Below are 22,775 nucleotides of genomic sequence, written 5' to 3' on the forward strand. Positions count from 1 at the left end.
ATGAGGCTGGGCAGACATGCAGCACAGTGCAGACCCACCCCACAGGAGAAGGAAAGGTGGTGTGGTGGCAGTGCGGCTTTGCTACAGCCTCCATACCTTTTCTATAGCTTTTCATAGTAGAATTTGGTAAGAAATGGGATGCAGTCTGGGATTTGACTGGTGAAGCCTGTTCTTCACAATATTATTCTTCATTAATGGGTTTCTATATTATTACAATGTTCAGGGCCTAGAACAGTCCCAGGTGTGTATTAGCACTCAGTAGATATTTGTTGAATGAACGATAGAGAAACTGAATTTCAATAAAATTATTGAATCAAGTGAGTATATTTGGAAAGAAGTCCATTTATAGAGGTGTACTCAGAAAATGTATAATTTTCATTTCTCCATGTTTTAGTAGATTCCATATATTTTTTATCAAAACTAGAACTTTTGTATGAGGATGTTTATGGCTTTTAAGTACCTTTTTTGTTCACTAGGTATAAATTTACTGGATACCTAATGTGTTTTCCAACATGAGCATAACTGAAATGGAACTAAAGATTTAGATCATGTTACAATCTGAACAACACTGTGACTTAAAGTTCTATTCTCCCGGGAAACTCTTGAACTTTGCCAAAAAGGTTAGCACTAATATTGCCAAGAGGGAATTAATTTTTATACTAGCAGGTCACAAACATTTTGATCTTAGTACCCCATTACATTCTAAATTTATTAATGACTCCAAAGAACTTTTGTTTATGTGGGTTACAGTTACCAATATTTGCTGCATCAGAAATTAAAACTGTGAAATTTTATATTACTAACGCATTTTAACATAACAATAACAAACCCATCCATAACATGTTAACACAAACAACATATTTTATGAAAAATAAGTATTTTTCAATACAAAAAATTTTCCTGAGATGGATGGCATTGTTTTACATTTTTGTAAATCTGTTACTCTCTGGCTTGATAGAATACAGCTGGGTTCTCACATCTGCTCCTGCATTCACATGTTGAGATATGTGGTTATAGTTGAAACATACGAAAAATAAAATCTGGCCTTACAAACATATATAGGTGCAAATTTTTCAAATCAAAGTAAAAATTTATTTTTCATATAAATTTGGATATTCTTTGATACTACATCAAATCTCAGCAAGTGGATAGTTTCTTCAGGGTTAGTTGCAACGTAAGATCTGAAGTTGTATGAATGAACTTTTTGTATTCTGTTACATTAAAATCCATTGGTCTCTCTTGAGCTTTGGATCATTTTCTCGTATGTAATTTTGTACTGGTCATTGGGAAAATATTTGTTCACTGAATTATGCAGATCTTCATATGTTCATTATACAATATGAAAAATCGGTCATTAACAGTCACCACTGATCTCTTCAGAGAAGTTTTGAGTATTGGGAAGCTCTCAAGCTCATGGTGGCTGATAAATTTTCCAAATCCTAATTTTCTCTTAAAAGTTTAAGTTTTGTCCTTGCCAACAAGTATTGTTAGTTGTTTTCTTTAAAGTGACAGTTTCACTTTGTTTATTTGCAAGAAAATGTCTGCCAAATTCCAGTCTGAAAAACCATACTTTGTCAGTTGCTCTTTGAAGTAAAAATGATGTTTATGAAAAAAGTTGCTAGTTCAGCTTGCAATTCACAGTTGCACAATGCTTTTCTTTGAGACAACCATCATTTAGTATGCATTATTTTAGAAGTGCTTTATGTGTTCTTAATGTTTTTGTTACATAGAATATTTAAAAGATGTAAATTTGAGGGTTAAGATTTTAATAAGATTAAGCATTTTTTTTTGCTGCTTCATCAAGGAAATTTTTCAGTGAAGAATTTTTGTGGGTTTTTTTTTTTGAGTGTATTGTAGTGAAGAATATAATGACTACCAACAGAGTAAGGTGTTAACAGCCTTGATTTGCACTAAGGTGCAAGCAGTTTTACCCACTGTTGCTTTGTAGTGTCAGTGTAAATGTCAATTCCGTGAAAAAGGCAAGTAATGTGTTAGTAATACTATAAAAATAATTTTGACCTGAGGACTCCTTAAACAGTCTTGGGAACCAACCCCCAGGGGTCTACAGATCTCCCTTTGGGACCTAATTTCTATGCCAAATAAAAAGCTGATCAAATTTTGTCATTGGAATGACAGGGATAACAAATCTGCTTTTTAGTTTTGAGCACTTTGAACAGCTGTAGGAGTGAAGTACACTTACTATAAAATGGAAGGAAGTTTCTTTTAATAAGATACTATAAAAAGTCTGTCTTTGCAGTTAGAGAGTCCATAGCCTGACTGGGTAGAGTCCTTAGAAAGGATGGACACAGCAGGACCTCAGTGTGGTTATGGAGTGATGCGCTTGATTTGTTCCTATGGGGGCTTTTTTGTTTTTTAAACAGAAAATCTTACAGGATAGTACTGCTCACTGTTTTCTCTCATAGAAATTGACCTATGAGACTTTCATGGTGAATTTCCCCTAGTTTCAATAAAACTTGAAAGCCTACCTCAATTCATATCTATCATCAATTTCTACTCCATTTTCTTTTGCCTTTTGTCTTCCAGATTTACTAATAGCTGGGTCGTGGGGTGTATGAATGTGGGTGTATGTATGTATCTGTTATCTGAGTATTAAACTTGTTTTGTCTTCACTTGATTTGAACAAGCCTTTATTGCCTATTGGGTTGAATGTTGATCTCTTCTTTACACTTTTTTTTCCCCTATACTTGGATGCTTGATCTATATTAATTACATATTTCTGCTACTAGAACAGTCTTCTGCACGTTTTTCCTTCTGCCCTTCCAAAGAATTTACCGAGTATAACCAATCCATGGACACTTGTTTCAATTCACTTAGGGTTCGGTAGTCTTAGTTTTGTCTTAGTTTTATTTTCCCTCGAGGAACCAAGGAATTCCTACTCCTTGTCCAATAAACTTACATGACACTATTACAGATAGTATTTATTTATAACTGTTCGTTATACCCAGTAGCTTTTTCTCTTTATTTTGCCTGTAATATCTCAGTTTTAAGCAGTTTTCATCCATTCAGGTGATTGTCCTTTAAAGTTTTAGCTGCATTCCGGTCTTTCAGGTCCTCATAATGTGTCTGTTCCAAAGCTAGAATAATAAATTAGTTTGTTTTAATTGAGAAAATTTTGTTGCCTTTCTTATACTGGTTCCCATTCAAACAAACTCAGAGCTTTTCTTGCTAGTGGGAGGGGACTAGCTTCTTGACTTTTATTTTCATACCTGACTTTCATCTCCAGACTTTTCTTTCCCAGACTGACAGTGGTTTGCCTTAAGTCCTATGACTAATTACTGCTCAATAATTGAAAAAGATGTATCAGAAATATGACCTATCTTCTGTTCCCTTAGTATTTTAATTTCTTGTCCTGTTTCATTCACCTGTCAGGATACCTTGAGTATAATTTGTGCAGTCATTCAACACATAATTGAGTCCAACCTTGAGTCATGTAGTTTTATATTTTACAGGGATATTAGAAGACATCTGTGTAAAGAACCTCTCATATATGTTTGGGAAGTTGAAGTCCACGTCTATGGACTATGAGGCAGCTCATCAGAGGCACTTTGGGTATAAAAAGAAATAGGGCTGTGGCTAATGTCAGTTGAACTTAAAGTTGACTCATCACATATCAGATGCTAGTTTACTGTTCTCAGTCTAGAGAGCTTTGCTGAGATGCTTAAAACTGCTTAATTGGGATTCAAAGTTAGTGTTCTCTATCATCAAATCAATGGCAAATATTCTGTAAAAACTGTTCTGTGGTTTGTAAAAACCATAAGGTATTGTGGGCTGTACAAAAATAGGTGATGGGTTGGCTTTGACACACAGGCCATAGTTTACAGATCCCTGGTATAGGTCACAGTTGAAACAAATGGTTGACATTGGAAGTGACAGTTACTAATGAAGAATTGGTCTGGGATACCTTTTGCCTGTGTCTATACGTATAAGTCAGTGTATATAAGGGATAGTTGGTCCTGATAAGCATCATGCATGATAAGTACTTAAATGTTTCCTAATGAGGTAGGCTCCTTTGTTTTCCCTTTCCCTGATTCCTGGAGAAGTCTACCTGAGATCTAACAGTTTTTTAAATCCTCTCATACACTTTTGTAAGCCTGTTAAAAACGATTTATTAAAAACTACTGCGTGGTCTGGTGCTCTCTGTTGGCCTGGAAGATTCATGTGTAATACCCTATATACTTGTACTGATTTGAATCATTGAAGTTTAGATGTGAAAGAGACCAACTACCTCAGTTTCCTCATTTTGTAGATGAGGAAGCAGAGGCCCATAAGATGCACGTCATTGGTCTGAAGTCATATAGGCTACCTGAGATCTGATTTCTCTGTCATATTATCTTTAATTTACATCTGAGAGCTCTGGATTCCAATGAAAAAGGAAAAGAAAAGAAAAGGAATTTAGAAGTTTATCTCTTCTAAGTTATAATCATACTTTAATTTCTTAAGATTCACCAACTTTGGAACTTTGGTGACCATTAATCTGATAACAAAACAAAGCAACAACAACCCTAAGAAAAAATTTTCGCCGCACAAAATTTGCCTATAACTATTAAAAAAAAGAAGAGGAAATTAGCCTTTACGTAAAATGTACACATTGCCATGCACACCATTAGGAAAATTATCCAAAAGACACTCACGTGCCAAAATTGGAAGGTAAAAATCAATGCCAGTGACTGCTAATTTTCCTTCACAAAGTATCTTGTATACTTTTTTCCCTTTAAGCTGCATTTGTTTCTCTTCGGTGGGGGGGGGGGTGGTGGATGCTATAGACTTTTCACTGGGACATAATATTCAAATTATTAAAAATACTTTCTAAAAAAACTTAGATAAAAAATATGAGATGGAGCTAATGATTTATTTTAAAAGGATGTTTTCTTTTAATAGTGTGAATAAAAATTATGAGATTGGGTCCTTAAAAATATAGTTTAAACTTAGCATTTCTCCTAATGTTAAGAGTGTTAGGATTTTTGTTTGTTTTAAGGAAATATACTGCTTTGCTTCTCTTTGGACTTAATATTACAGGCAACCATGAAAAGATATCCTTAAAATGTTTAACAAATAAACCATAGTTGTAGTTCAGGGCTAATACACAAAAAAGTAAATATGCTGTTGTTTGCCGTTAATGCTTTAAGGAATCAGCCTAATTGATTTTGTCTTACTGGGTTTTGTTTTTTGTTTTTAGTTTGGTTAGTATTGTATTAAAGTAAGCTGAAATACGTATTTCATTTAGAGCTTAGTGTTTCTTCTTGAGATTATTTGATTATTTCTAAATCCTAATGTTGTACTTACAGTTTACAAAACTAACTTGGTAAACATGATTTCATTTAGTCTAATAAAATTTTGTGAAACCTTGTAAGATTTAGCATTGCAAAAGTTGAGAGTGTACTTTAGACACATTTTAAGCTATATTACCAACTACTTCAAAGCTAAGTCTTAAAATATACCTTTCTTCATGGTACCATATTTTATACACATACAAGTGTTATTACCTAACATTGGTAGAATTTTAATTATTTTTAATGAAGCAGGAAATTAAGGGTAATGCATTTTTTGGTGCTGCTCCTAAGAGTTTTTCGTGGGACAGGGGTGAGAGGAGAAGAGAGCATTGAGGGGGCTGAAGATAATGAAATGTTAATGTATGCTGTTTGTATTGTTGTCTTTGATAATTACAGGACAGGATGGGTTTCTAAAGGTAGAGGTAAATTTTCAAAAAGGCAGATCCCAGCAATTGTGAACCTCACATCAACTTTAAAGGTCTCCAATGAATGATTGGAGTTTTTAAGAATTTTTAATGAGGGGTATGCCATCTTCTCACTGTGTCCTCACATGGTCTCTCCTCTGTGCACATGCATCGTCTTACTCTTATAAGGACACCAGTCATATTGGGTTAGGGTCTACCTTAATGGCCTCACTTTTCCTTAATCACCTCGTTAAAGACCCCGTCTCCAAGTAGTCACATTCTGAGGTACTTGAAGGTTAGGTCTTCAGCATATAAATTCTAGAGAGACGAATTCAGCCCATAAGATGGTAGTAACCACCCTGACTTCTCTAGTGGATAAATTGGTTTAATTTCTCTCCTCATCCTTATTTCATTTCCCCTCCACACACACTTTGTTTTTTTGTTAGTAATGGTAGTTTGGTGTTTTTGCAGTGGGTCTTGATTTTAACAAGACAGTTTCTCAGAGTTTCCTGTGATAACTCAGTGGGTGGCGTGGTAGTGGATGGTTTACTTTGCTTCACAGCAGGTTGAGAACTCACATCCAACAGAATAATTTTGACACATGATTCTGTGTGAGTTTAGATGCTGTTATTTAGCAGGATATTGTAGTCATCTGTGCCTGCAGAGGGCTAGCTGACCATTTAGGACTGCCCTTCACAGGGTAGTCCGCGTAAGCTGTGCAGTTATAGATACCCTGCACTGCACATGGGGCCTTGGCAGCTTACATCAGGGCTGGGAGTTAGCAACTTTTTAGGACCTCCTGGTACTAAGAATTTTGATTTTTTTATAGTCACTACATTATTTTATGTTATACATTTCATACTGTTGTGTTTCTTTTTTCCTGCACTGAGGAAAGTCGTTTAGTATTTGAATAACATTTCTGAATACATAGATTATGTATAGAAATGCTCTTCTCATACATCAGTGCTTTTACATTAAAATGAGGAAATTAATACTGAAGAGGAAATTAAATGATGTGTATAAGGCTTAGCCCCACACATAGCATGTAGCAATTACTCAGTAAATGTGAATATTCTTCCACTTCATTTTCCTTAACATTCAAATTAAGGAGAAGCAGTGTGCACACAGGAGCAGAGGTAACTTGGTACACCGCAAACGTTTTGAATTAAAACGAAAATGAGCTCTTCCAACCCTGTGCCTATTACAGAAGTCTGTAAGCCACCTCCATTTGACCGCCTCTGCCTACCTGCACTCTCAGGTGTATGCTTTCATAATTTTCTGTATTTTTTTCTTATCCAAGTTGGAATTGTTGTCTTTCTCCCCAGCAGCCTGTAAAGTCACAAGGTCTGGCCCTGGTATGCTTTGTTTAGCCACGTCTTCAGCACCTGTCATAGTGCCTGGCATGCTGGAAGTGCTCAACCAAATTTTTTTGTTTTTTTTTTTTTGTTTTTTTGAGGAAAATTGGCCCTGAGCTAACATCTGTTGCCAATCTTCCTCTTTTTCTTTTTTCTCCCCAAAGCCCCAGTACATATTGTATACCCTAGTAGTAGATCCTTCTAGTTCTTTTGTGTGGGATCCCGCCTCACCCTGGCTTGATGAGCCTTGAGTAGGTCTGCGCCCAGGGTCCGAACCTGCGAATCCTGGGCTGCCAAAGCAGAGCATGTGAGCTTAATTGCTACTCCACCAGCCGGCCCCCTCAACCAAAGTTTTGACTGAGTGAATAAAATAAATCAGAAAAATAGTGAGTGCTTTTAGTACATCCCGCCCTCCCCCACAGGCTTTGTTAATTGCATGACCATTGTAGTGTTTACTTTTCACTTGTCATTATCCCACACCCACAAATGCTTCCAATCAGCCTTGATTTAGATTGGTTTATCACCCCAAAGCAATATAAGTAACTGGAAATTTGACCTTCCTAAATGAGGGGAACAGAACGGAGGTACCACTTTGCATGATCGTGAATTGTAACATTGTAACTACCCTGGAGCATTTCTGCTGGGATGTCCTCTGTTTACCTCTAGTTCCACCTCTATAAAGTGTGACTTCCCAGAGGGCTGTTCTCTCTGGATACCCCATTTCTGTGGGCAGTTCTTCCCCCTTCTAGTCTGGAAATAATTGGAAAAAGTTGTGACTCACCTCTCCCCCTTTCTTCTTTGCCCAAATATAGTCTATCACTAACTTTAGTCATTTTCTTGTTTTAAAACATCTCGGGTTATTTCTCCTATTTGTCCACCCTCTTTTGGTTGCAACTGACAAATCTCAAACTGGGTTAGACAATGAAATTAATTTTTGACTTCTTCAACTGAACTACAGTGGTAAATTAGCTTTAGATAGTACTTGATCCAGTTGCTTGATAGATACTTGATGTCGTTAAGGAAACAGTTTCTCTTGTCTCTCTGCTCCGCCCTCTGTCTCTGCTTCTCTCCTATCTTTGTTCTAATGTCAGTGATGCACATTTCATCCCAGGCTTCACATAATGTCCTTATTGCCTGCCCCCTCCTCTCTGAAAGGAGGTTGTCTTTCATAGAAACCAGCAAATGTCTGCTAGCATTTCACTTAGTAGGAGTGCTTGAGTTGGGGCAGATGGGGGAGGTGTGTGTGCGTGGGGCTGGGGTGTCAGCCCTAAACTGAAGATACAATATGCTGGTTGGCGTTAAGCAAATAAGTACCTTCCTTTGGACAGGAGGTCCATCCCATTTAAACCACAAGGCTGAGAATGGAGTTGTTCTCCAGATGGAAGGCAGGAGTAGTGGTGTCTTGTCAGCAGTGGCAATGGATGCTGCAAGAGGCAAGCCACAGTTTTCTTCATCTTGCTTGTACAGTCACTCCGTGTCTCACCTGCTGAGTTCTGGAGAAACCTGAGCCTGCTTTCTGCTAGATGGCACTCCCAACACCAAACCATCCCCAACATAACAATCACGTTGGGGACCCTGTGGGTCATTAATGTTTATTTGGAAAGGTAACCCAAAATGTCCAAGATTGCGTTATTTGACAATATTAAAACAATTGTTATTTTAGCATCAAAGTTCTTTAGCAGCTTATGATATTGTGGCTCTTTTTGCAACTTTTAAACAGACAGCTATCACAGGTATTTGTAGATATATTTAAAGATACATTTGCTGTTTTGTCACAGTCTTAATAAAATTGAGTATTATTTTTAAATCTTTGCTGATGTTATGGCCAAAATGTTGTTTTTGTTTATTATTCCTGAATTTGACCATTTTCCTAATGTTTCAGCTGGAGGAGTTGTAAATTGGTTCAATCTTTTGAGTGCACCCAATTTGTTGGTATTCGTTAAGAATCAAGGCCGGCCTGTTGGTGTAGTGGATAGGTTCACACTCTCTGCTTCGGTGGTCTGGGGTTTGCAGGTTTGGATCCTGGGCACGGACCTACTCGCTGCTCATCAAGCCATGCTGTAGGATGCGTCCCACATACAAAAAACAGAGGAAGATGGGCACAGATGTTTGCTCAGAGCCAATCTTCCTCACACACACACACAAAAATCAAAATAGCCATTTATGTAATCCTTTTGGTACAGTAATTTACTTGTAGGGACTTTTCCTGATTTTGAGTAATATTCATAAGTGCACACCTACCAAAAAGAAATGGAAGAAGAACAACTTGAAGCATAAAAATCCTCATAGCAGTCTTAGAATAATGAAAATTTAGAATCATCTAAATGTTGAGCAAAACAAAAATTAAACTAGTGTGTCTGTTATGGGATAATATGCTACTAGTATACATTTTGGACTAAATTATTTTTGTAAGATAAAGTAATTTCAATTATACATTTCATTTTGGATCATGCAAAAATCTCTTAATAGTATGTTATAGGCAGGAGATTCAAGAAAATCATTGTTTCTTTCTATCCATAACTTTCACTTTTTTCTCAGTCTTTTGAATTTAAAATAATATGATTTAGGATCATAGTTGGGCCCTGGCTTGCTCCAGGAATGAGATCAGAAAAGAATATGATATGTGTCATGTTCGAGGCCAAAGGCAGAAATAGTACTGGGTGTATAGAAGAGGAAACTAGGAGATGATTAAATATTTGGAGAGGTTATTGTTCAGAGTGTGTATGCTGAACTCAGTTTTTTGATGCTGAAAATGCTGTACATATTCAGCAGAATGAATCATACCTGGATTGCCTCAGCAGTCCTATTTTTATAATACTTGCTAAATTACTATCTATAAAGTCTTGCACTAAAATATTTCATACTGAACCTTTAAAATATTAAGTGCACTTTTAAAATAAACATTTGGCTAAATATTAGTTAAAACTGTAGTTTTTGTATTTACTTTTGGCTACTTTAGTACAGCCGTGGATCTGAATGAAGTACCCGATTACCTGTCACTGACAGGAGTTTTGAATAAAAGTTTTTATGAGTTTATAAGCTGTTTCTGAAAGTTAGGATAGAAAAGTACAAAGGTATTTAATTTTTTTTTAATTCAGTCATTTACTATGTAAGGACGAATAGGTATAATCAGGCAGAACATACGAATATATGCTTTGTGATTTTAGGAAGTGTTAGTTTTGAATATCTTGTTTATTTAATAGTCCTTCAGGTTTTTGAGGGCAGGATGTATTTTACACATAGTGCCCTCCACCAGGCCTGACAGCTGGGCGGCAGAGGGTCAAGACTGCTGTTTTGTGACCTTGTTTAAAGATAGTTCTGAAGGATACCACAATGGAGGATATACAGTGGGAAGGCTTCTGAGTGTGCTCTGGAAATCGGTGATGCCTAGTATCTGAGTCTCTACATCACACTTAGAGGGGACCCACCTTGGCTGTGTAAACAAACAAAACAAAATGGACCAGTTCTGCAGGGCTGTAGTGAGTCTGCTGATGGAGTGGTGGTATTTTCTCTAATTTTGCTCTTGGGCTCTTAGGCATTTAAGGTGTTTTGAAAGTGAAAACTGAAGTTTTCAAGCAGGGAGTGTCTCAGTCAACGTTTTCTTTTTGTTGTCCAGTCTCCTGTTCTTTTTAAGTGTCCTTTTGATGTTAGAATTTAAAAGGATCAATTTCATACCAAACTGTATTCTAGAATTACGCGTCTTTGAAAGTGGATAAACTCAGGTCTTTCTAGAGTCTATGTACTTTTATTGCAACTGTGACTGAAACTTCTAGTGCAGGATTGCGTTAAGTTTACTCTTTTTTTAAAGGACACATTTGTTTGTATCTTTCTCTTCACTGAAAAACTGAGTTTTGCATTATTTAATCTGTCTATCCCTAGCTCTCAGCACAGTGCTTTGTCCATCCTAGGAATACACTTGGTGTAAGGGAAAACAATAACGTTCTTTCTCTCTGGGGTGTAAGAGCTAGCTGGAGTAGGATTAGAGCTGAAATAACACTTTTAAAATTTGAACAATTTACCCTTGTCCCTTAAAAAATTTCCTTTTGATTGCAGAAATTGATATAGCACTATGATGAATGTAGTAAACCAGTTCATTGCAATTTGAACAGATAAGAACTTTCCTGCTCTGCTTGTTTAGTATTTTTTGTTAATGACTTGAAAAAAAATCAGCAATATATATTTATTATAAGAATTCTTGTAGACAATAATTTATATTATTTTGATTTGTAGTTTGCTTTGCCCTGGAATCTATTAGGTGATGCTCAGGTACCACTGATCACTGCTCTAAGTTGGGACATTGATGGCCTTTGCTTATCAGAACCAGCCACTCTTGAAAACCTTTGCATCTTAGGTACTTCAGCGCGAGTATTCATTATTTGAGTGTTGGATTGAATGATATTCCCAAGAGGAAAAGAATACTTACTCTGTTTTCTTTGTCATTCTGTTTCACTTGGATTCCACCTAGCCTATCTCATTTTGAGAAATTCTATTAATCAAATAGTGACTACTTGTTTCCCTGATGAACAGATATCCATGATTGGTGAAATTATGATTTAATTTCTTATAATTTTATAATAGGATTGGTTGTTTCATTTTCTTAAATCACTCAGTTCAACGGGCTTTCATAATTGATATTGAGTACCTATTATGTGTACTGAGCACATTACTACACATTACTGTGGGTCAGGATAAAATTGAGAAAGATATCCTCCAGAGCACAAATCATCTACTGTACCACAGTGACATATAGACAAGATGCCCTGAGCCAAAATCGTCAAGGGAGGATTTACCTTTATCATTCCGTTAAGTACACGTTGAACATTCCAGTGATTAATTGTCTTCTTTGAGTTAATTCTGGGGGGAGGTACCTTTTTTTTTTAATATGAAGATAGTTGGTACTCTTCCTCCATGGTTTCTCATCTCAGTAAGTGGAAGTACCGCCCATCCAGATGTCCTAAAAGAAACCTTTGATTCTTCCCTTTTCCTCAGTCCTGTGTCCACATGTCCAATCAGTCACCCTTGAGTGTACTTCCTAAATATCTTTGGAATCCCAGTGCTTCTCTCCAGCTTCAATGCCATAGTCCAGGTTTTAGTCTTCTACATTACTGCAGCACCCTCCTAAATTGTCTCCCTTATTCCGGTGCAGTTTCCTTCCAGTCTGTTCTTCACATCAGAGCCAGGATGGTCTTTTAAAAATGTAAATCTAGTCATTGCCCTAGCCTGCTTAAAACCTTTCAGTGCATTAATTCTTTTTAAGTGATGCTTTCAAGGTTCCTCAGAATATGGTTTTTGTCTGTATTTCAAGCCTTACTTCATGTTTTGTTTCTCTTTCCTCACCCAGCCCTTCCACTGCCTGTTGCTGCTCACTGGATTGCTTCTGTTCCCTGCCACTCCCCCAGACATTCATGTTCTCACTCTCCTCCTGTCCATCCTTCAGGTCTGAGCACCAGTGACGTTTCCTCTAAGGTGTATTCCCAAACTACTAAGTTTGATTAGGGCTTCCTCTCTGTGCTTTGGAAAATTGTTATTACCTCCTTGCTTGTCTGTCTTCCTTTCTGATGATAAGTGCTTAGTCACCACTTTCTCCACAACTTAGGGCAGTAGCACTTCCTCTCACATAGTAGCCTACACAAGTGCTTGTTAGTTTATGATTTTTAAATATACTGTGAACTTTGCATCATAAAGAGATCCATGATGTGGCAGGACAATCAGCATAGGCCCATAATGTTAGATACCCCTTTATACTGAATAGATGGTAATATATCCTTATGAAACAAGAGACCAAGAAACTACAGTCGGTGGGCCACATCTGGCCTGCTCACCTTTTATAAAGACCACAAGCTAAGAAAGGGTTTTTTTTATTTTTAAGTTCTCAGAGGGAAATCAAAAGAAAAATATTTTATGATGCAACAATATCACATGAAATTCAAATTTCAGTGTCCATAAGTAAAGTTTTATTGAACATGCCACACTCATTTGTTTACGTATTGTTTGTTGCTGCTTTTGTGCTACACTTGCAGAGTTGAGTCGTTGTGAGCGAGACTGTATGTCTTGCAAAGACCAACCTATTTACAGTCTGGCTCTGTACAGGAAAAGTGTACTGATTTCTCCTTTAAATAATTTCTGTGATGTGAGAACAGAAAAGTATAATTAGGACATATTTAAGTTATGTCTCAGTTTCCTTTTTTCCCCTCCCTCTGAATTCAACGTTTGAGTATGTCCATTGAGAGCATATCATTTGAGTTTTGAGAACTGTATGCCAACCTCTCTGCTTTAAACATACCTAGAGTTTTTTGAAACTTGAAATTACAAATTAGATATTGAGAAAATAGACTTCAAACCTTACCAAATTATAAAGACAAAACCAGTGTAGATGGCTTGTCCTCCACCCAGTGGTCTAAAATCAATCTTTTCCTAAATAAATAATATTCTGATTCTTAAAATTTATTATTTTTTACAGTTGAACAACTTTTTATGCTATTTGATATAATCATTAAAATAGGATGCTAAAGCCCTTTTATAAATTTTGAATCATTTTTGCCAGTATGCTATCTTACAGAAAAATAGACCCAGCCATGTTTTGGTTGTGTAATCTACTACTAACTATTGGAAGTAACTTTATTTGTTAGGGTTTATTAGTAGGCAATATAGAACCTTCATTTTACATCATTTAATAAAATTAAATGGTTTTTACAACATTGTTTACATTTTGTTTAAAAATATTTTATTGAGAAAATACTTAATTAACTTTGTTTTATTTTTAGGGTTATATCCTGTGTTGTGACCTCATGGTTTAAGTGGGAATAAAGATGAGTATAAGCAGTGATGAGGTCAACTTCTTGGTATATAGATACTTGCAAGAGTCAGGTGAGTACTTTCATAAAGTAAATAGGCCTCAAATTATTTTAATATTCTCAAAATAACCTTTTATGCATTTGAAATTTGTATCAGTCCAAACTGTTGAACTTTGTTTGTTTCCTTAATGTCTGGACTGCCATTTTAAAGCTATGTGTTACTGCATGGTTTAACTCTCTGACTCTTTCAAATATGTTGGAATCATCTTAGGCAAATATTTGTAACAAATGGTTTGGCTTTCACTGTTCAAAGACCGTTTTTATTTGTTAAGAAGTCAGATTATTGCACACAGCTAGTAGGAACATATAAACTCTCAGAAACCATCAATTTGATAGTGTATATTCAGAATCCTCAGCCAAATGTTACTGGTCCTAATTGCAGTTAGTATTCAAAAGCTAAATTAACCGTATTTTTTCAGAATGGTTTCATAAGTATTATCACAATTGATTAAATGTATCCTTGACCTGAATTCTTACTAATGTACTTATTGGGGGAGTTAATAAATATAAATCATTGAAAGTCATTTGTAAGAAATAGTAAATAAATAAGTGATAATCCAAGTTCTGTAGACAGATTAAGTGATGTTGTTATAAAACAGAAGGAAAACTACAAGGGAGAATGTGGGGTGAATTAAACAAAAAAAAATGTAAAAGCACAAGAAGGAAAACTTGGGTTGTATGGGGCACAGGATGGTGGAAGAGATTGACTGTGGCGTAAGTGCAGGTTGTTCACATGAGATGGATCATTGGTGATTAAAAATACCAAGCTGGAGAGGTTGAATTTTAGAAATTATGGCTTAAAGTTATTGGAATGTTTTAGTAGTAAGGTGAGACAGTATAAAAAAGACAATTCTGTTAGTCACATGTGAGGGAGGACAGAAGGAACAGAATGGACATTGAGCCCTCAATTTTGGTTTTGAAACTACAATTATTCTTCTCATAGGGCTTAGCTAGTTGTCCTTTCTTATACAGCGAATGCAAACATGGCCTTAGATCTAGATCACACTGCTTGCTGAGATATTCCCAGCTGTACTCCACTTCTGAAATTTTCTCTTGGTCAAGAGTTTTCTGGGGCCGGCCTGGTGGCGCAAGCGGTTGGGTGCGCCCGCTCTGCTGTGGTGGTCCAGGGTTCGCCATTTCGGATCCCAGGCACGCACCAATGCACCGCTTGTTAAGCCATGCTGTGGCAGCGTCCCATATAAAGTGGAGCAGGATGGGCACAGATGTTAGCCCAGGGCCAGTCTTCCTCAGCAAAAAAGAGGAGGATTGGCAGATGTTAGCTCAGGGCTGATCTTCCTCACACAAAAAAAAAGAGTTTTCTATTCCCAAGCACCATCTCTTCTCCTCTGTGGCCTGGAACAGCTGAGAAAATGATGTCCAGTAACAGCAAGGGAGGGAAAAAGAGAAGAAACTAAAGTAACGAACCAGCGCAGAATATACTTGTTATGAAGCTTTGAAGTTAATAGATCTTGTTTTCTTTTTCAACTGGTAAACTGGTATTGAAGGCAGATCCAAAGAGGACACCCATAGAATATTTTGAATAAGATAAAATGATTAATAAAGTGGAAAAAGTAGTGACCTAGTAATTGTTACGTATATAACATGTATGCACACGTTTGGATATTGTTATGTAGTACTTATGGCCAAAATGGAAAGAATTTGTTGGGTTAAAACGAACTCTGCTTTCTCTGCCTTTGAATCTGACTACCATTTAAGCCAGAGCTTTGAGGGCTTGGACACCAGAGCAAAAAAGCATTGCGAAGGATCACCAGATGGGAGATATATTAAACAGCTTATAGGTTTATTGTAAAGGCATCTGTTTAGGTTGAATGATATTGAAACTACTGTTTCTAGAGATCAGAAACAGTTGAATAGCTCAGCAGCATCCTGTGGTTCGGCCTATGCTGAGGTGAAATAGGGCAAGGTGAAGTTAGAGATGCTAATAAACACTCAAATCTTCTTGTTCCCAAACAGAAGTCCACAAAGTGATGTTTTTATGTTGCTATAAGAAAATACAGCAAGTAAAAGAGGCAGTAAAATAATACTCTGGATTAATTTCTGAAAGTGTCCAGTGATTACATATTATCAAAAGTCTTCTTAGGTTGCATATGTTCTCAGAGAAGACCTTTCTAAATTCCATGTTTTATGTTGCAGTAAAAATAAAGCAAGAATTATATTTTAAAAAAACAAACTTGGTATGGTAGACTGATATCATATTAAGTCTTTTGTAATTGTTTACTGTGTTCTTAGTTGTGCTTTGTGTATGCTTTAGAAAGCTTTATACTTTACAGTGTACTGGTGATGAAGTACAGTGTTAAGCCACATCTCCAAAAATGTGAGCAGCAGTCCCTTTATAAAATGTGTAACTTCCTATTTACATTATGATTTACAGGGGAAAATCAGACTCAACTGATGACATTTTGGCTTATGGCAATTTTTCTAGGAATGCAACTTGCCATAAATTTAAGAACCACCTGTACCCGAGTTCTAAAGTTTGCTCCTCTGACCACCAGCATCAGAATCACTTAGACAACAGCGAGTGGGGCCCAGGAATCTACATTTTACAAATGCCCCAGGTGATTCTTAGGCATAATAAAGTTTGAAAGCCACTGGTCCATGTTAGTTGTAAGACAATTAGAACTTGACAGGGAAGTTGACAGCAGGTATGTAGCATATTCATAATATCTTGAAAGAAAAATTATGTTTAGTAACTATTCGAGATAAAGTAGAAAGCATGAAATGTACACATTGAGGTTGGCAGTGTGAGAATATCTCCTGAAGAGGGAGCTGCCACTAAAAGTGGTGTATTTGTATTTATAGGCAAGATTTTACAAGAATGAGGAGGCATGTTTACATCATAAAGGATACTATGAAACATTCATTTGAAATTATTTCCAGAAATAGGAGATGAGAAAGAGTTTAAGAAATTTGTAGTTCTGTCTGCTCAGGACAGGTTTCAGATAGAGCACAGAATCCAGCCCATCTCAGCACTTGCCGCTTATTCCAAAAGCTCTTTTTTGGTTCTGACGGCTAATTATACACAAAAATGGCCATTTTTGCAATTGATTCTCTTTTGGACTCACTTAATCAAGTAATTACTTCTCTGGGTTGTTTTGGGGTTTTAGTGTATTTATCACCATAATTTACAAGAGATACTGATTGAGAACTAATCATTAAATATCTAAGAAATATGTTGTAAATTACTTCAGGCTATAAATATTTCTCTTAAAAGATTTAAAGCAATACAGAAGAAGCTGGAATCTTAATATTGATATTTTTCTTATAAAAGAGTACTAAATAGGATTAGGAGATAGGAAGAAAGGAAATAATCATGACAAAGAAAGTATCTGTGCACAGACATTCAAAGGGCTGGTTTGTAAAGACAACCACCAAGGAAAATAAAATTTCCTTTTGCTGCTTGTCTCATCATCTAAAAGCTCTCAGTCAGAAAGTCCAAAAAACACCTTATAAAAGTTTTGTTAATGTTTTGATAAATGTGTGATTTATAAATAATGTTTTTCAGTAAGAATATCTAATATTTGTTGTCTGCAAACAGTGTTTAAATATTGACTGGACTTTGGTATCTATCTTCAGAGGGAAGAAAATCACTTAAATTTTTTTAATCTTAGATGCTATGTGTGGTCATCCTATTAGGACTGTTACCAGCACTAGAAGATATTGTCTTTTAAAAGTACCTTTCCTTCCCTTGAATGACATAACTTCTCAGAGCTTCAGTTTCCTCATCCACAAAATTTGTTGCTTATTGTAAAAGGGTTACATTGTGATATTCAGCCTCAAATGTTTTATAGACTTCTGTTTGAGATAAACCAGACCCTACTCATTAAAACTAATTAAGAGAAAAGTGTATTTATTGTAGGATGTCTTTATTAAGTGTTACAACTTTTTATTTTTCTCAATTTTATTTCTAGAAAGTTCACCCTAATCAGATTACTTTGGTCATCACCATTTTGTGCTTTTATGAACTAGTCTTCCATATTCAACAAATATTTCCTAGGGAATAAAATTAGTTATGTTTTTCTCTTTTGAGATGACTTGAAAATTGAGTGTATTTGACGTGTAGTACTGTAAGTAATGATTGACTTGATTCAGTATGCACCCTTCACTAATTAATAATTTGGTTGCCCTAATAACTCATATCTAGCAACTATATGCAGAATAAGTGGTACATGCTCAGTTGTATATAACAGAACCTGATACAGTGTTAATTTTATAAGAGCTAAACTGGTTTGGACTTTTTTAATCCCCACCCCCCACCCCCCCGGCCCTTTTGCATCACCTTTGACTCTCCTGTAGTTATTCACAGTTTTAGTTTATTTTTTTCTAGAGAAATTGTTTCTGGCAATTATTTGTGAAATTTGTGGCACCCATTTTTCTTGTTGCTTTGTATAAGATATAGTTGTATTTTGCTTAAATTGTGTATTTGCTTTGGGGGAGAATTCTTGATTCTAGATTTAACTCTCATCTACTACATGTTTAGGAGCTCAATAGCATTTCTACTTACAGTGTACTTGACTATTGGATGCTGTAGAACAGTTGGATTTTATGGTTGAAGACTAACTGGAAAATGTAAAAACAGGATGTTCTTATTACTGAGTTGTTTTCTAGATTGTAATCCTGAATACTACTATTCTTTAAAATCCTCATTTTTTTAGAACTGAGGTTTATCTTGCCATACAGTCTCCAATTATGAGAAGTGATGATATTTGTAGGCTTAAAACGTTTGGTTCATGAAAGATCATCTTGTGTCTCCCCCAGCCCGCCTCTCTCCACTGTTTTCCGACTTTTCAAAGAGATATCAAGTCTCCCTGGGTAGAGGCCTTTCACCACACTTTTCGTGAGGTGTTGCTTACTTCAAATGCTCTACTTGTTTATAAGATCACGTCAAACACACACACACACGCACACTTAATTTAGAAATCTAAACATGATCATAGTAGGCACAAACTAACCTGGATGTCCATGTATAACGTTAAAGTTCTGATCTGTAACACCAAATAACCCATTCGTTCATTTTTTTTCATTGAATGATTTTGTATTAACCTCTACAATGGCTAATAAAATCTCAGCAATCAAATGAGAGTGTAGTTTTTCCTGACTTAGATAAAGGTAACTGGGCTAAACATTCCTTCCTACATATCCCTCTGCTGGTGCCATTTATAAACAGACTGACAGTGCACGGGATGGAGTCAGGTTAAACTGGCTGTCAGTGATGTGCCTCTAGCCATGAAGAACTGGAGTGAGGAGAGCTCAGGATCTGGTATATCCACCTTTAGTCTTTCTTTTAATTTTTATGAATAGATAGTCAGGTAGAAAAGTGCAAATAGGTATACATAGTTTTGCTTTATAATCAAATAAAATATGCAGTAACATTACTTTGACACATATAGTTGTACACGTGACCAATTAATGATAAACAGCAAGCAATTGTCATAAATGCTGGTAAATTTTATACTTCCAAATCAGTTTTTCTCCTCTTTTTGTAAGTTAAATGACTATTTTTTGCTGATAGAGGAAATTCCTATTATACATTCCTACTGACAAGTACTGACATACTTGTTAAAAGACAGAGGTTGCCAAACAGAGAACTTTCTCAATCTTATTAGTGATCTTTGTGTTTTTTTACGAATAGCCAGTGTAGTGAGGGTATAAGGAAACATGTAAATTGCTGATGGCGTTATAAATTTGCGCAGTTTTGGGGGAAAGCAATTTGGCAATCATGAGAAAACTTCCTTTAAAATGCTCATGTCCCTTTCAACTTTTGAGGGAATCCATCCTAAGGAGAAAAAAATATATACCTGACAAAATATCTATACACATAGATATTTGAGGCAAGATTCTTTTTAAATAGTGTACATTGGGAAGGTACATTTTGTCCAGCTGTGAGATGAGTAATTTACTATGTGAGTACATTTATTGGCTGAGTATTATGATGATATTAAAATCATTTCAGAAAATATAGTTCATATAAAATGCTTGTAATTATATATATTTTTAAGGGCAAAATTAGGGCACAAAATTGTATAGCCAATGTATATTGTGCTGGAAAAAAGCAGTATGTAAAGAAAAAAAGGAAATAAAAAGTATTAACAGTTGCATTTAGGTTTTGGTATTGTAATTTTTTTTCCTTCTCCACATTTTCCTTTATTTTTTTAATGAGTGCTGGATCTAACTCTTCAAATATAATTTTCTGGGCTTTTCTGACCTGAAGCTTAAATAGGTCCTTGGATAAATTAGATTTTCCTTCCAGACTAGGGCACCATGTTGTGATAATAGTTAAGCTTTGCTTTTTCTTTTTTCTTGTTCGGACCCCCTATACCATAACCATGACGTTCCAGGCCCATTTTCATGTTCCTGTATGCTCTGTTGGTAAAGTCGAGTTGGCAGGCTCTGGAGGACTAACGCCCCTTTGAGAACACAATCCCTGCCATTCCCGGGGAAAGCACTCCCTGAAATGAGCGATATGTAGAAATGGTTGTTTTGTGATCTTGCTTCTTACGGGGGAACGGTGCTCGGTCTCATGCGTAACCACAGATACCGCCCTGCCACTGCTGGTCTGGATTGCTGGATTACTAGATACTGAACTTCATGGTTTTCAGCCTTATTCCTCTCTGGAGTTTCTTTTCTACCTCCTAAATCTTAATCACCCTAATGAATGTGTAGAGGACTTGATTTTGTAGTTGTGTGCTGTCAAGTCTGCTCCAACTCCCCACAACCCTGTGAATGAGTGATGGTCACAGTGTCCTGTCCTCAACTACCCTACTCAGCTTGCAATCAAGAGTACTTGATTACAGAGCTATTATTTATATCAGATTTGCTCTTACCCCTGGAAGGAAGGGATGCTATTTTAGGTAATCAGGGCAGACTTCAACATTGCACAGATTTTGGTTGATCCCTTTTGCCTTCTTATATGTAAATCAAAAGCTGTCCCTGAAAAAGTATTTCCTGCAAATATGCTTACAGTTAAATGGGAATATTTTCTGGCATAGCCGGGCTCAAGTTTTAGTTTTGTTTTTCAAGGAAGATTTAAGTCATGTGCTTTTTCTGGATGTACAGGTTTTCTGAAGTGCCAAGGTATAGTAGAATTGCATTCTGATTTAATGTTTTTTGAGCACTGGTTAAATTAGGTAATGTTCTAGTTTTCCAGAATTAAAAGATTACTAGAACATAAACGATTTCCTCAGGCAGCCCAGTCTAGTAGTCATATGCACACATACACACAGATGATAACCATTCCGTGTGGTAAATCCCATACATATACAAGTTATAGGATTATTGTAGAAGAGAATGATCAGCCCTGGGGCAGTGAATGGAGGGACTTCACCTCTATTCAGATAGGAGAAAACTGCTTTAGGAACACAGAAGGCCAAAAGCATGAGATAGCACAGCTGTTCAAGGTGTAATTGGCAATCACTTGAACTTCATGTGCAATAGGAGGAAGGGTGAGGATGTGGAATCGAGGAGAGGAGCCTGGAGAGATAGACAGGGTCAGATTACAAAAGTAATTGTGAGCCATACTTAGGAGTTTGGCCTTTATTATGAAGGCCAAAGGGATCATTGAAAGTGCTCAAGGAGTGATATGAGCAGTTTTTGTTTTACAAGTAGTATTCAAGCTGTAGTGTGGCAAATGTACTGAACTGGGGAAGAGAGGAAAGGAACTTAACGGCAGTAATAGTCCAGGCAAAGGATGATGTGGACTAAATTCCGGGTTCTGGCAGGAAAGGAAAGTCAATGACAGAGACCAGAGAGGTAAGATTGATAGGATTTGTTGAATGGTGGAATGCCAGGGGCTGAGGTGGGAGTTAGGATGACTTTTAGGTGTAAGGTCAGAAATTTGTAAGGAAAAAGAAATTTTAGGGAGGGGAGGAGAAGTAGTTTTGAACATAATGATTTTAAGCTGGCATGTAATGCTATGACTAGAAATAAAGCAAAAAATTATAGTTGAATTCAGCATTTATTTAAGGAGAACATTTAAGTGTGGACATTCTTTAGCATAAACATTAATGAGAAGTGCCAAAACAACGCTAACGTCCACTTCAGGGTTGTTTTCTTGCTGTTTAGAACATTCTTATCGCATGTGCAATAACTTGAGATGAATGTAGGCACCATGATAGCTACTCTCCTGGTCTGACAGAACTAATTCAGGATATGTGTAACATTTCAGCCAAAAACTGACATTTTTCCACCTGAAGCTCTGAGGATATCCTTGGACATAAGCTTGAGCTCTATCATCTGGTTAAACAAGGTCTAAATGTAATGATTTTGATTATTTAAATTGTACCCATGAATTGGAGAATACAGAAATCATGGACTTTGCTACAATTTTTAAAGCTTATGAAAATCAAAACACTTTAAAAACCTTGCTAATAAGATGTCTTAAGGTTTCATGCACTACTGACACCACTTTCTTTTTTTTTTTTGTGAGGAAGCTCAGCCCTGAGCTAACATCCATGCTAATCCTCCTCTTTTTGCTGAGGAAGACCAGCCCTGAGCTAACATCTATTGCCAATCCTCCTCCTTTTTTTCCCCAAAGCCCCAGTAGATAGTTGTATGTCATAGTTGCACATCCTTCTAGTTGCTGTATGTGGGACGCCAACTCAGCATGGCCGGAGAAGTAGTGCATCGGTGCGCGCCCAGGATCCGAACCCGGGCCGCCAATAGCAGAGTGCGTGCACTTAACCGCTAAGCCACGGGGCCGGCCCACTGACACCACTTTCTAACACTCTGAGTTAAAACAGAAGAACAGTGATGCAATCTTTTATTTTCTGTTAGTAAACTTGAGATCACTCTGCTTTAGCTTTATCCTTGACCATATTCTAACTGGCCAGTAGGAGCAGCGGAGTGTAGTGGTTA

General features: G+C 36.5%; 1 protein-coding gene across 5 annotated transcripts in view; it reads left to right on the top strand.

The window, feature by feature from the left end:
* The window catches only part of TBL1XR1 (TBL1X/Y related 1), a 181,052-nt gene that overhangs the window by 118,598 nt on the left and 39,679 nt on the right, over window positions 1–22,775 (top strand). For 4 of the 5 annotated variants that reach the window (XM_087439996.1, XM_087439994.1, XM_087439992.1 and 1 more), the window contains one exon: window positions 13,815–13,917. The exons of the other annotated variant lie outside the window; for it this stretch is intronic. In XM_087439996.1, coding sequence (XP_087296122.1) covers window positions 13,860–13,917 — 58 coding nt within the window. In that variant the 5' untranslated portion in view covers window positions 13,815–13,859. The remainder of the gene's footprint in view (window positions 1–13,814; window positions 13,918–22,775) is intronic. 5 annotated transcript variants of the gene reach the window in all.

The sequence above is a fragment of the Ceratotherium simum genome, chromosome 15 (assembly GCF_057802395.1).
Source record: "Ceratotherium simum simum isolate JZ-2026a chromosome 15, ASM5780239v1, whole genome shotgun sequence".
NCBI classification, from domain to species: domain Eukaryota; kingdom Metazoa; phylum Chordata; class Mammalia; order Perissodactyla; family Rhinocerotidae; genus Ceratotherium; species Ceratotherium simum.